General features: G+C 38.0%; 2 protein-coding genes across 2 annotated transcripts in view; one reads left to right on the top strand and one right to left on the bottom strand.

The window, feature by feature from the left end:
• The window catches only part of LOC106883986 (annexin A6), a 53,726-nt gene extending 49,762 nt beyond the window's left edge, over window positions 1–3,964 (top strand). The window contains exons 26-27 of the mRNA XM_014935151.2: window positions 832–911; window positions 3,492–3,964. Coding sequence (XP_014790637.1) covers window positions 832–888 — 57 coding nt within the window. The 3' untranslated portion in view covers window positions 889–911; window positions 3,492–3,964. The remainder of the gene's footprint in view (window positions 1–831; window positions 912–3,491) is intronic.
• A 469-nt stretch (window positions 3,965–4,433) lies between these two features.
• On the bottom strand, window positions 4,434–15,198 carry LOC106884007 (speckle targeted PIP5K1A-regulated poly(A) polymerase). Its single transcript, XM_014935188.2, has 7 exons — window positions 15,090–15,198; window positions 13,713–13,810; window positions 11,740–11,984; window positions 9,982–10,205; window positions 9,053–9,151; window positions 7,522–7,652; window positions 4,434–6,055 (listed from the first exon to the last, which is right to left on the bottom strand). The coding sequence occupies exons 1-7, from the start codon at window positions 15,187–15,189 to the stop codon at window positions 4,841–4,843; spliced, it is 2,112 nt and encodes a 703-aa protein (XP_014790674.1). The 5' UTR covers window positions 15,190–15,198; the 3' UTR covers window positions 4,434–4,840.
• Between the last annotated feature and the right edge of the window lie 493 nt (window positions 15,199–15,691).

Here is a 15,691-nt window from a genome sequence, read left to right as displayed (position 1 = left end):
ATACCCTTCTCCCCCAGGCCGGTCTACTTCTGGGCACCCATATTGCCTTGATCTCGAAGTCGCTAACTACTAATCTGTGTTGGGGTGTACATTCTTCGCCAGGGAGGGTTTTGGCATTTATAAGCCTCCCTCTTTCTCTAGTTCTGGCGAGGATGTAGTCGATTTGGCTAGAGTGTCTGCCGGATTGGTAGGTGACTAGGTGACAGGCAGGTTTCCTGAAGTTGGTATTGCAAACCATAAGATCGGTTGCATCACAGAACTCCAGCAGTCTGGTTCCCTCCTCGTTGCGGGAACCGAAGCCATAGCCTCCATGTATGCCATGGAAGCCTCCAGCACGACGTCCGACATGACCATTGAAGTATATATATGTACATGTTTGTTCCCCCATCACTGCTTGATAACAGGTGTTGGTGTGTTTATGTCCCCATAACCAGTGGTTCGGCAAAAGGGACTGATAGATTAAGTACTAGGCTTAAAAAAAAAGCTCTGGGCTCAATTTGTCCAACTAAAACTCTTGGATGCAGTGCTCCAGCATGGCTGAAACAAGTAAAAAAATAAAAGAATATATTGGTTGGCATTCGGAAGGGCATCCAACCATTGAAACCATTGCCAAAGCAGAGAATGGAGCCTGATGCAGCTCTGTGAAACCATCTAACCCATGCCAGCATGAAAGACAGACATTAAATGATGATGATGTGTATTGTGGATGGATGTATGTGTGAAGGGTTAAGTATACGTATGTGACAAATTGTGTTTATGTGTGTTTAAATCTGTGTGTTCTGATGGTCAATACATCTTTATTATTCAGTGTTTCCTTCCTTGTTTCAACAGGGTGACTTATCGGGGGATTACTTGAAAACCATGTTAAATTTAACTGGAAATAGCTAAAAGCAAAAAAGAAAAACTTCAAGGTTAGTAAAACACCAATTATTGTTTAACCTTTTTGATACTAACCTGTGAGACTATTTTTGCTTCTGCACTGAACTGATATCCTCTGTGTCCAACTTATTCCTTTAACATTCACATTATTGTCAAAAATAATGCTTATAAGGTGCAGGAGTGGCTGTGTGGTAAGTAGCTTGCTTACCAATCACATGATTCCGGGTTCAGTCCCACTGTGTGGAACCTTGGGCAAGTGTCTTCTACTGTAGCCTCGAGTCGACCAAAGCCTTGAGTGGATTTGGTAAACGGAAACTGAAAGAAGCCCATCGTATATATATATATATATATATACATATATATATATATATATATGTGTGTGTGTGTATATGTTTGTGTATCTGTGTTTCCCCCCTCCCCCCAACCGATGCTGGTGTGTTTACGTCCCTGTAACTTAGCGGTTCAGCAAAAGAAACCGATAGAATAAGTACTAGGCTTCCAAAGAATAGGTCCTGGGGTCAATTTGCTCGACTAAAGGCGGAGCTCCAGCACGGCCACAGTCAAATGACTGAAACAAGTAAAAGAATTATTTATTCAAAATTGTTTTGAATTAATCATGCATTATCCTGTAGCTTTGAGATTTTGATAAGGTAACTGTTAATCTTTTAGAATGATATTGTTGGGTTGGTGTGAGAGGCCAGATCTGGCTGGTTTGAACATAAAACAGGTGAAATATTTTGGCTAGACATGGCTGGTTGAAATGCTAAATGGTTAAGTCATCTGTCACATTATTTTCACTCAGCACACTTCCAATTTTGTCGCATATTCACATTATGCCGGGACTTCTGAACTGTTTTCCTTTCTCTCACTTTCCAGGTGAGCAAGCTATGTATCCACTTCTTCAGCAAGACACCTGTTTCTTTCTCCAGTCTAAACCCTGTTCAGTTGAAGGGGTCTTATCTTGTGGGTACTTGGTGACTTTGCCAATGTTGGTTGCCATGTAAAAAGCTCTGAGTACACTCTGTAAAGTGGTTGATGCTAGGAAGGACATCCAGCTGTAGAAACTAAGCCAAAGCAGACATAGAAACTGACAAAGCCCTCTGGCTTGTCTGTTCTGGTTAAATCATCCAACCCATGTCAGGATGGAAAAAGGGACATTAAATATGATGATAAATACAAGTTTCCTTTTTCAAAGTGATCTAAATTAAAACCTTCCATCAAACTTTTATGCAAATTTATGCTCCAAACACCAGCTTTACAATGACAGTTAATTTATTAAATTCTTAATTATTTTAAAAATTAACTGAAACAAAAGGAGTGCATTTCAGCAGAAATTTGGATACTTTTTGTGGAAAGATTTACAAGCCTGAAAAGTTTAATTAAAAATCTTGGCAGTGTGGTAATAAGTTTGCTTTCCAACCACATGGTTCCAGGTTCAGTCCCACTGTATGGCACCTTGGGCAAGTGTCCTTTACTATTGCCTACAGCCCAACCAGAAACTTGGAAGTGGATTTGGCAGAATTGAATTGAAATTCTCATCACTATTTCTCTTTTTTATAGAGATAAGTGTTTGAATATTTCTCAACAAATCTGTGTAGCAGAGTAGCAGACACATCTATGCATCTGTTGAGATTATAGTAACATGTATATCTAATTGATGTTACAGCCATAGGTCTACGTAGTTGACTTTATAGCCATGTATCCAAATAAAATAAAATAAGACATCAGGTGGTTGCTAATGTCACTGAAGCAGTTACAAATATAATTTAGCATACAAGGAAATAGAAGTCCACAATAGTTTTTCATAGAGTACATACTCCCTGGATATCTACCTGTCTAACATCATAAGAGAGAGGGCTATCTAGGCAATGCTTTTGCAACTGTTTCTAGGGTTTGATAATCAATAAGTACAGCAGTGTGTGTGTGTGTGTGTAATTTAGAGAAAAGGACCAAAGTTCATGAACTCATCCGTGAAAATCCAGTCACATATAGAAAAATTTAATAGGTAAATACACTAAAAAGAACTATAATAAAATACAAAGTAATAATCATTAAAATAATTTTAAAATCATTAAAATATTACTTTAATGATTATTACTTTGTATTTTATTATAGTTTTTTTTAGTGTATTTACTTATTAAATTTTTCTATACGTGACAGAGGATTTTCATGGATGAGTTCATGAACTTTGGTTCTTTTCTCTAAAATTATATATTTATATATTTTATACTGTGAAACTTAATTTAATTTTTGATAAATTGAACTTAATTGAGTTTTTACCTGTAAATTTGGATTTTTATCCCTAATATTATTATATACACACACAGGAAATTGGTGTAGCAAATGTATATGAAATAACATATTTAAATTACAGTGTCACTTGTGCCATCATTGAAAGAAATTTTAATGGTCGAAGATATTCAGTATGTGTTAATATAAAGCCCCATCACAATAGAAAGAGCAATGTACTCTTAGCCAGTCGATCATTATAGCAACAGGTATATCTAGTGGAAATCATAGCTATGTATCTGTTTGAGATTTAATTAATAGCATATTTTTGATTTTTAATGCAATCAAAAGTAAGTTTTGTTTGAATTTTCTGCTTTTTACAGAGTGAACAGTTACTGGATCTGAAAACTGAACTAACCAAAATCCTTTCTCACACACACATTACGCATTTTCATGCTTTTGCAGTCAAATACTCTCTAACAAAGACACCTACATGCGTTCTCATAAACACACACTAACAAAAAAAAAAAAGTCAGTCTTTTACTTTACAATTATTATAAAGTCACTCTTTCTTAGACAATACAATGCTTATACAAAATACTTAAAAGTAATGTACAGACTTTCTCGCACATACACGCATAGGATTACACATTCACACAAATACATAACGTATTCCTCTCATGCATGCACCTAAACACATACATGCACTGCACATGCAGTTTTTATATGCTTATATATATTATATTATATATATGTGTGAAAACTTACTGTACAACTGTTCAACCAGTAAGGTTAGAATTGATTTCAATTAATGAATTACAAAGGACTAAAAATAAAAATCAACATGTTCAACTAATTAGTGTATTTATTTTAATATTTAAATCGATATACCCCCCCCCCCACTCTCTATACCCACTACTACACTGGCTACCTGAGGTGCCACCTGGACACCTCATCTCCTTCGAGATAACTCTTCATTCTCACTCTCAAACCTTTGCTAGAAACTAAATCCACTGCAGCAACTGTGTATTGAGTCATAGACAGTTTTGTGTTGGGCTAATTTGATAAGATAGCCATAACATAAAGGTACATTAAAGCTATATTACAAAGGGAGAGGTTTAATGGTATCAAACTATGTCTATGCCTTACCATTGCTTGACAAACAGCATTGTGTTTACGTTCCCATAACTTATTGCTTCAGCAAAACGAGACCAATAGAATAAGTATGAAGGTTAGAAAAAAAAAAAATGAAGTACTGGGGCCGATTCATTCAATGACTAAAACAAATAAAAGAAAGATTAGTAAGAAAAAAAAGAAAACAAAGATAAAGATATAAATGAAATGTTTAATGAGAATTTATGTGAATATCCGTATATATATATATGAAATAAATATACAGTGACATTGAGAGCATCAGCAAAACTTAAATTTCGTCTTTTTTTTTTTAGGTTCTTTTTTTTTTTTTCTTTGTTAAAAATATTTTTTTAAAATCCCCAACCCACTTAGGTTTTTTCTTTTTAAAAATATTATATAGCTTCTTGGTTATTGTTAATGTTTTTCTCAGATCAGATAAAAGATTTGTACAGATAAATTACAAGTAAAACTGTCTAAACAAAAAAGTAATAAATTAAAAAAAAAAACAGTTTGGGTCTTTTTTTTTTCTTTGTTTGTTTTCTCACTGAAAGACATGCGTTAATATTTTCCAGTTTTTACTTGAACCTCGTGATGGTATTCAGAGTGAGGAAAGATTCAAATCGTCTGTACAGTTTGAAATACACCATTTGGTAAAGTGTGACGAGATCATTCGGTTGAGGAAAGATATCAGAAAGTCATAGATTCCATGTGAAGGCTTCAAAGCCGCAGCTTTGTTGGACGTTAGAACCGGAGTGATATGAACCGAGACAGAGGTGAGGTTCATATATTCTACGTCAGGAATCACACTCAGCCGAAATATGGTTATTGGTTTTTCAGTGGAATCTTTCTCTGCGCTAATAATATGGTTGCTAATTTTTTTCTCTAGTTCGAAAGGAGTACAGTCGCCCTGGGCTATAAGTTTCTGTCGTACATTCTTTCGGTTGAACCAGATGTGGTGTTTAACAGTACAAACGAAGTCGATAAGTTCCTTTGAGTTTCCTTGTTTCCGCTTGGTGCCGATGTCGGACAACAAGTCAGCGCCTTCATGAACTTCTGTGATGGTGACTGCATCACTGCTGGGTCCGTCGCCAAGGAGGTTAGAATCCTTTTGGTTAGTTACGGGACTGTCACTTCCTTCAGTGCTTTCAATATTCATTGCAGTTTCTGAAGAATTGGATGATGATTGATCAAGATTCTTGAGGTTTTCTTTAAGCATTTCCTCCTCCTCTTTCTCCTCCTCCTTCTCTTGACTCTGCTTCAAAATATCACCGAGTTTCAAAATGCCAGGAGTGACATTTGTCTCCGATTCGTTACCAGTCGAAGGACTTGCATCTTTGGTTTTTTTCCTTTTCTTCTTTCCTCCTTTACTGGGAAATTCTTCATTGCTGCATTCTTGGTTCAAAATCGAGCTATCAATATCACACGTTTTAGAACATTCTATTAGAAGTAAATCACTCAATACCGTTTTCAAGAACACACAGAAAACTTTGCACCATAAAAGCTGGTTGCATTCTGATTCTTTTGAAAATTCTGTCAAATGTTTGTTTAAACGGCAGACATTGATAGGAAAATTAAGGAGAATTGGTTGAGCAAATGACTGTTTCTCCTTAAATCTTTCTCTCCCCTTAGGTGGTGGTTCTTCAACAACAAGAATACTAGGTATACCCCAAACATTTTTGTCAGATTTGGGTGTGGAAAGTTGAGTTTGAGCTTTGAAAAGTCCTTTTATAAAGTCCATTTTCACTTTGTCTGTAACATTTCCTGCAGTGTTGATTACCAAAATATAAGGATCTTGAACACAGACTGAGCTCAACTGAAAAGACAGACAAAAAAAGATTACATTTTAATTAACATTTTTTTTTCTGGTGGGTTTTCTTACTATTTCAACTGTTTTTCATGCTACTACATGGTGATGCTGCTTACATGTTACATGACCCAGATAATTACCTCACATATAATGTATTTGTGGCTATGTGCTTCTTAAGTTTGCTTCCCAACCACAAGGTTTCAGGTTCAGTCCTGCTGCCTGGCGCCTTGGGCCAACCAAAGCCTTGTGAGTGGATTTGGTAGACAGAAACTGAAAGAAGCCCATCGTATATAATATATATGTATGTTTCCTTGTCTTGACACTGATTGATTGTTGCAAATCTAATTTCCAGTATTCTGCAGAAACATGCCTGGCCATGGGGGAAATATAAGCTTATTTGAAAACAACGAAGCCCTAAAACCAATTTGGTGACAGGAACAGCATCTGGCCAGAGAAAATCCATCTCAATGACCTCCATCAAACCCATGCAAACATGAAAAAGTGGATGTTAAAGTGATGATATACAGAAACTGTATGAGGCCTTTTGTGTGTATTTATATAGCTGTATATTAAATTTCATTCAGAAGTCATCGGTCACTATCTAAGGACCTACACAATGGTTGCAAAGCAAACTTTATAACTACATAGCCATGCTTTATTTATGTCAGAGTCGCAAATGATTAATGGGTAGCTGGAGTCAGAGTCAGTAAAACTATACCGACTGCGACTCACAATGTCTTTATTCTTGAATCTAAACCAGTTATAACCTATAGGCCGACTCAAAGTACAAGCGTATGCACATACTTTGAGATATGTAGGCCACAATCACTTAATTACATAAAGAGGAGTCAGAGGTGCCAATAGTAGAGGACAATAAGCATGAACGGTGATTCCAGAAATTCCAAGTCAGAAACTATAGCCTAGAAGAGCTTGAAGAGGATGTCCTGCAAACCCTGGTGGAACAAAATCTCATCATAACTTGAGGAAGTAGCAGAGAAGCTGGAAATACACATTGAAAGGCAGTGTTATTTACTCAGCAAATATGATAAAATAATTTTAAAAAAAACATGGAGTGGCTGTGTGGTAAGTAGCTTGCTTACGAACCACATGGTTCCTGGTTCAGTCCCGCTGTGTGGCACCTTGGGCAAGTGTCTTCTACTATAGCCTCGGGCCGACCAAAGCCTTGTGAGTGGATTTGGTTGCCAGAAACTCAAAGAAGCCCGTCGTATATGTGTATATATATATATATATATATATATGTTTGTCCCCCACAACATCGCTTGACGACCGATGCTGGTGTGTTTATGTCCCCCGTAACCTAGCGGTTCGGCAAAAGAGACCAATAGAATAAGTACTCAGCTTACAAAGAATAAGTCCTGGGATCGATCTGTTCGACTAAAGAGCGGTGCTCCAGCATGGCCACAGTCAAATGACTGAAACAAGTAAAAGAGAGATGACAAATTACTACAAACCTTAAAAGTTTTAAGCTCTGGATCATTTTCAAAGTTGGACCGTGGCAGAAGCTGGCCGGTGTGCGTTGATATCACAGTACTTTCATAGTCGATGTGTAAGTAGAAGTCAAAGAATTTATATAATAGAGTCTCTGCAAACATAGAAGTTACATATTTAAAGATTGACGATTGTAGGAGCAATAGTGAATGAAGAATAGTAGTAAATGAAATAACAGTAACATTAGAAACCCGGTTTGGTCATTGATGTATAATAATGTATATACCCCACTGATAGGCCAGTTGCTGTGGTATTTATCCCGAGGTAACATCTCATATGGATGTGCTGTGTTAAAGACATAGTGAATAGAGTGAGACAAAAATTGTCCTTGCAGTGGCCAGCAAGAATGCCAGATGCCTTTTGGCCATTTCAATGTGTACTTACAACCAGCCACATGCCTGGATGAGAATTCTTTGCCTCCAGTATAGGAGGCCATAAATAAAACGTTCACTGATATCATGAACAGCCATCTGACTGATTAAAAATCAAGTATATTCATTTGAGGCAGTATTAAATTAAAATAGCTATCTACATATTATACTAAATGTACACAAGCTATTGATATGCCAGTTGCTGCAGTATTTGTCCTGAAATAGTATCTCTCATGGATGCACCATGTTAAAAGCAATACATCTAGTCCACACGGTAAAGTGGTTGGCGTTTGGAAGGGCATCCAGCTGTAAAAAGCACTCAGTCGACTCTGCTGCGGCATCCAACCGCAAAAACTATGCCAAAAGAGACACAGAAGTATGGTGCAGTCTTCTACCTGGCCAGCTCCTGTTAAACCATCCAACCCATGCCAGCATGGAAAGTGAAAGCTAAATGATGAGGATTAGAGGGAGATGAAAAATCAAACACCAGATGACATTTTGATTTGGGGGGGGGGGTCTTCAACGATGTCTTAGTCTCTGACACAAGGGTTTAAGTTTTGAGAATAATGAAGAGGCGCAGGAGTGGCTGTATGGTAAGTAGCTTGCTTCCCAACCAGATGGTTCTGGGTTCAGTCCCACTGCATGGCACCTTGGGCAAGTGTCTTCTACTATAGCCTTGGTCCGACCAAAGCCTTGTGGGTGGATTTGGTAGATCGAAACTGAAAGAAGCCCGTCGTATATATGTGTGTGTTTGTGTTTGTCCCCCAACATTGCTTGATAACCGATGCTGGTGTGTTTATATCCCTGTAACATAGCAGTTCGGCAAAAGAGTCCGATAGAATAAGTACTAGGCTTACAAAGAATAAGTCCTGGGGTCGATTTGCTCGACTAAAGGCGGTGCTCCAGCATGGCCGAAGTCAAATGACTGAAACAAGTAAAAGAGTCAATTCTCTCAGCCCCCCACTTCGTTACTGGTCATTATTTTATCAATCCTGGAAGTATACAAAAGACAAAGTGTATCCCAGCAAGATTTGAAATCAGAATATAAATTGATGGAATTAAATAGCACCAGGAATTTTTCTCTGCTGTTCTATCGATACTGCCTTTTGCCTGAGCTTCTTACCTAAATTATCTGTGTTCTTGCTTGGTGGTAAAACTTGCTCTGGAGGTCTCTTGGGACAGGAATAGTTGCAGTCATCTACGATATTTGTTTCTTCTGGAGCTGTATAACAGATTCAGAGAAAAATGGTGAGGCAAGGAAAATGAATATAAAGTAACAATAACCTATCAAAGATAAGATTTTACATGTTTGATTATCATCTCTGTTTTGACAATCGTTTTCCACCAAGGTATGGGTTGATGAAACTTGTTAACAAAATAAAGTGTAACGGGTAAAGACCCCCTTCAGCTAGGAATGACCATGGGATTGCACTTAGAAAGTTACCCTCTGAGGCACAAATGTTTGCAAGGTTGTTTATGGAAGACCAGCAATCGCCCATGCATACCTGCGTCTCCTCTCCACGCCACTGATGTTATCCAAGGAAAAGGCAAAGGCCGATACAGCTTGGCACCAGTGACGTCTCAACTCAAAAAATTTTGGGAATCACTACTCTAGAGTGCAAAAGGGATACAGATCTGGAGGACAGAGAAGCAAATGGTATTCGCTGTACTTAATTCAGCAAGATCTCTCTTCAGTCTTAAAAACGTTACCTGTATCTAAAACAATCAATTGTGGTAATGTACAGAGTGTTGGAACTTAGCTCAACTTTTAAGGTCCCAAACAGTGACAAGGTATCACACTCACTTAACAAGAATACAGTTATCATATGCTTTCTCTATTGTGTGCATTTACGTCTTCTTATCTGTGATTTGGTGTTTGCACCTAATATAAAAACAGTCGAGCTGTATGTGTGAGAGGCTGGATTTGGTCAGTTTGAATATAGAAGAGGCAGAATATTTTGGCCAGTTTAAATGCTGAAGGGTTAATAAGACATATAAGAATAAAGACAACAAAAAAAAAAAAGAGAGAAAGAAGAAAACGAAGGGACTTACTACACAGTTCTATAAGTTCTTTGACAGATGGTAGGACCGCAGGTTGAGTGTTTTGTAAGAAAAACAGAATAAGTAAGGTGATTGAATAGCTGGAAAAACTTGTGCCACCAATACTCGCTAACTTCTGGTACTTAGCCCATAACCGGATAATGCACACCAAAGGGGCGACCCTCCATTCATATGATGAGAAGTATTTGAGAAGAACTGTATTGTGTAATCCATTCCTTGAAGAATTAATTAAGCCAGAGGCTCGTTATAATACTTGCAATAATATTAATGGTTCGTTACAGACAGTTAAAGTAATCATACAAGAGGATCATGATAATAATTAGCAATAATATCAGAAGTTCATTACAAACATAGTAAGAACAATATCATAGAGATTCATTACAGAAACAATAATTTCTATTAAAAAAAGCAATTATAATAATCCATTCTACTATAGGCACAAGGCCTGAAGTTTTGGAGGAGAGGATTAGTCGATTACATCAACCCCAATGTTTCACTGGTACTTAAATTTATCGACCCTGAAATCATAATTTAAATATTGCATTAAAAGGCAAAGTCGACCATGGCAGAATTTGAACTCAGAATGACTGGTACCCTCCTACATTCTGTCTCTATTTAATCCTCAGTCATCACCTTCTCTTTGCCTTTTTGATCATGCCATCCTGAACAAGGAGTGAGAATTCTTTAGCCTTGCAGGATCATAAGGCAATCTCGCTTGCTTGTGTCATGATAAAATGCACCCAAAAGGTTGGTGAGTGAGGAGAAACGCTACCAGTTTGTGAGGACTCTTTTTGTTCAGCTGAGTAGATATTTAACAACACGAGGTGCCACATAAAAGCGCCCAGCACACACTGTAAGTGGCTGGCACTAGGAAGTACATCCAGCAGTTGAAAACACACCAGAACAGACTGGAGTCTGGTGCGGTTCCCCAACTTGTTAGCTCTGGTCAAACTGTCCAAACCATGCCAGCATGGACATTGGACATTAAATGATGGTGGCAATGAACCTTGCTATTGGTGCCATGATAAAATGCAACCATTGTACTCAGTAGTGATTAATGTTAGGAAGGACATCCAAAATAGAAACCATGCCAGTGTGTGTAAAATGATGATGCGTGTACCAGTAGATTCCATGCAGAAGCTATTCCTACAAGGCAAGTTACTTCTTCAAGGGACGTAACAGGCTAAGTTGGCCATTTTACATATGTTTCCAAACATATCGTTTAATGTCCAAATTTCCTGCTTCCATGGGTGAAACACTATCTTTTTGGAGGCAGATTTTCTATAGTCATATGCCCTTTCTGTTGCCAACAATCACCTGTTTCTAATCAAATTAATATTTCCCTATGATCAGACATGTTTTTCAAAGAAGACTAGGAAAAAAAGAAAAAGAAAAAAAAACCCCTCACACTGCTTGTATAACAGCAATTCTTCTCGTTTACAACCATTGCATGATGTCAAGAAAAGGTCACACACAAACACACAAGTGTGCGTGTGCACGTACATCAACCAAATCCACTCACATGGCTTTGGTCAACCCAGAGCAATATCAGAAGATATTTGTCCAAAGAGCCACACAGTAGGACTGAACTTGAAACCACATAGTTGGGAAGCAAGCTGCTTTACCACACAGCCACAACTACACCTATATATTGAGGATTTCATTGATTAAATTTTTTTTTCAAGGCAGTGCCCCAGGAGGGCCAAAATCTAATGACAAACTCATAAAAAAATGAATAAAATTCCTTACTTGTTTTGGAGAGATAAGTCAAAGGTGATGTTGGATTTTTTGTGAATAAACCGGACAATTGGACACTGGACACTCGGTATGGGGAAGAAATTGCCAAATGTATCCCTGAGATGTTTACTCAAAATCTTTTGAAGAAATCGAACTTGTTTATAGGCCGTTAATTGAAGAAACTCGTCCATGGGAACCGCCTGGTTTTTAATAAATTTCAGACTGGGGCTAGCATCATTTGATTGTTCCTTCAACTCCTATAAAAAAACATAAACATAAATGAATGAATGAATGTGTATGTAAAGACAGACAGGTAGATTTGATAGGTTATCTATAGAAAAGATCCAGACAGATCAGGTGATGCAGTATGATACAATGTCCTGTACTCACATTTTGAATGATGTGATGTTGAAAGAACATCATAATATAGAGCTGAATAAGCAGTATGGCAACAGGGCTGGTGTACCACCCTCGGCAGCAAATGTCTTCTATCAGAGAGCCAGGTCAATCAAAGCTTTGTGGTTGAAATTTGGCAGAACATCAGAAGGGCTGTTACTGTTCTAGAGAATTCATGAGAGACTTGGTTGCCTTCAATGAAGTACACACTGTTGCAAGCATTTGAGCTAGATATCCTGTTTGAGGATGACTTCCCCCTCATCTCAGAAGCCATGAAAAGGGCTGTAGATATAACCACTCTGCTTCTGGTATTATGACAATTGACATATGCAATTTTTTAATTATAAAGAGCAAAGGCAAGGACCTTGAGAATCAACTGAAGAAAGAAAATTCTGGTAAATAGGAGAGGGGTGTGTCTGAGAAGGAGAAGTGGCAATGTTTCAGGTGTTGAAAAGCTAATGTATGGTATAGAGACAAGCATAGGTGTTTTGTCATTGAGCGGAATACAAGGCTAAACTACATTGTATAAGGGCGGGTGGTAGTACCTAGGAAGGATGTAGCCACTTCATCTTGTGTAAACCATTTAATTAAAAATACACAACATGCTATGAAAGGAAACAAAAAGATGTGAAACAAGTACTAAAATCTTTGGAATGATTAAAGATGCCAGAAAAATAAAATTAAAAAAAACCTCACCCAAACAGCCCCTAATACTGTGCTGGGTTGTATGATACCAAGAATAGGGGTAAAGAAACAGCATAAATAAAACCCTAGTATTTTAAATTGACTTTCTACCTTGTAATTGCAAAATTAGATTAATACTCATTATCTCACCCTGGACATAAGTTTACAGGGTAAAGATGTTTTGTATTCCACACTGACCACTCTTACTTGCCTCCAGTCCATCTGTGAATTACAATATTGATAATGAGACTAGGCAAAAGACTACTACTGCTGCTGCCGCTGCTACCACCACCATCACTACTACCATTGTCAAGCTAAGACTATGTGAGTGATTCAGTTGAAATAGAAATATCTTTCTTGAGCGAGGTCATTGCCAGCGCCGCCGGACTGGCTCCTGTGCAGGTGGCACGTAAAAAACACCATTTTGACCATGGCCGTTGCCAGTACCATGTGACTGGTCCTCGTGCCGGTGGCATGTAAAAGCACCCACTACACTCTTGGAGTGGTTGGCGTTAGGAAGGGTATCCAGCCGTAGAAACTCTGCCAGATCAGATTGGAGTCTGGTGTAGCCATCCGGTTCACCAGTCCTCAGTCAAATCGTCCAACCCATGCCAGCATGGAAGGCAGACGTTAAACGATGATGATGAAGCCATGCGCTACTGTCTGAAAAATAAAAGTCAGGATGCTCATGGCTGGAATGTCTTTGTAGATCAGTTCAATCAGGGTCAATATGGGAACCAAACAACAACAACAATTACTACTGTTGCTGCTACTGGTTTATCATTCCCAGATTCTAATGAGAGGACATTTTCCCAATAGGACATGTGAAGGGATCAAACCCAGAATTTGAGAAGCAAATCTGTATTGGAAATGATTTTGCAGACAATGAAGGCAGTGTGACTCACTTTAGGCATTGGTCTATGAAGATCCAGGAACACATCGATATCACAGCCTCTAACACCAAATCCATTAACCGAAGATCCAAAGAGACTAACAGAACAACCTAGAAATATATTATAACAAAATAGAAATAAAAAGCTCAAGTTAGATAAGAAAAAAAATAAAAACAACAAAAGCAATTTCATTATTTTAAAATATTAACAAGGGATATTATTCCTTCCAACAGGCATGGCTGTGTGGTAAGAAGTTTGCTCACAAACTACATGGTTTGCAGTTCACTTCCACTGAGTGGCACCTTGGGCAAATGTCTTCTACTATAGCCTCAGAACAGACCAACTAAAACCTTGTGAGTGGATGTGGTAGATAGAATCTCAGAGATACCCAACAAGTGTGTGCGTATTCAGACGCATGCATGTTACTGTCTCTTTGGTTTTATGTCACATGATAGTTCAATGTTTTATGTTTCCAATCTTCTGTGATAACATGTCTGGTCATGGACAAATATTACCTAGCATAAGGGTTGGTGACAGGAAGAGCATCCAGCCATAGAAAACTCTGCCTAAACGAATTGTCTGACTTATGTGAGCATGAAAAAGTGAATGTTAAAACAATGGGGGGAAAAAATATTAATAATTTCTTCTCACAAAGAGACTAAAATTATGAAATGAAATAAAAACTGATAAGATAAATTTAGAATTTAAAAAAAAAGTTTAGCCAGAAGGGAAGGCAGAATCTATGATCTTTTACAGGGATTCAGAAAGTGAGAAGGGTTCAACTTATTTATTTATCTGCTACAAGGTGGTAATTAGAAGTTTACATGAAGAAAAACAGAAAATACAAAATGGAAATTTTCTTCTAAATTAGTCAACAAAAATGGGCACAGGTATGGCTGTGAGGTTACCAAAACTTGCTTTGTAATCACGTGGTTTTGGGTTCAGTCCCACTGTGCAGCACCTTGGGCAAGTATCTTCTACTACAACTTTGAACTGACCAATGTCATGTGAGCGAATCTGGTAAGCAGAAACTGAGTGGAAGCCTGCCATATGCTTTATTTTTTTCTAGCATCCATGTTCCATGCTGTGTGAATGTGCATACGTCTTTGTGCCACCACTTGACAACAGGTGTTAGTTTGTTTACATCCCTGTAACTTAGCAGTTCAGCAAAAGACACAGAGTAAGTACCAGTCTTAAAAAATAAGAACTAAGGTCGATCTGCTTGACTAATTCAGCAGCAATGGCTGCTGTCCAATGACTAAAGTAATCACAAGATAGAAGCTAAAAGATGAAAATATAAAATTTCTCATATTTTTAAATAAAAAATAAACCAAACTCCTAGAAAATTCTCTTTTGAGTTTTTAAATTAGTTTTAGATTAATTAATTACCAGGAAAATAAGGATTCAAAATATTTCGGAAAAGCTTGCAAAACTCATCTCTCTTCTGCAGTTCTTTATCTGTCAATCGTAGCTGTTTGAATAGAAGCATGATTTGTTCATCAACCTGCAGATAAAAATAGAAATTTAGCTATGATTACCAAAATATTCCATCAAAGATGTTGGCAACATTGTAAATTGTAAAGGTTGTGGGTATTCTCAGAGATAGTGAAATGGGAGTGAAGGCGCAATGGCCCAGTGGTTAGGATAGCGGACTCGTGGTCATAGGATCGCAGTTTTGATTCCTAGACTGGGCGTTGTGAGTGTTTATTGAGCGAAAACACCTAAAGCTCCACGAGGCTCCAGCAGGGGATGGTGGCGAACCCTGCTGTACTCTTTGACCACAACTTTCTCTCACTCTTACTTCCTGTTTCTGTTGTACCTGTAATTCAAAGGGTCAGCCTTGTCACACTGTGTCACGCTGAATATCCCCGAGAACTACGTTAAGGGTACACGTGCCTGTGGAGTGCTCAGCCACTTGCACGTTAATTTCACGAGCAGGCTGTTCCGTTGATCGGATCAACTGGAACCCTCGACGTCGTAAGCGATGGAGT

Source organism: Octopus bimaculoides, chromosome 3 (genome assembly GCF_001194135.2).
Source record: "Octopus bimaculoides isolate UCB-OBI-ISO-001 chromosome 3, ASM119413v2, whole genome shotgun sequence".
Lineage (NCBI taxonomy): Eukaryota > Metazoa > Mollusca > Cephalopoda > Octopoda > Octopodidae > Octopus > Octopus bimaculoides.
This window is presented reverse-complemented; position numbering and strand designations above follow the sequence as displayed.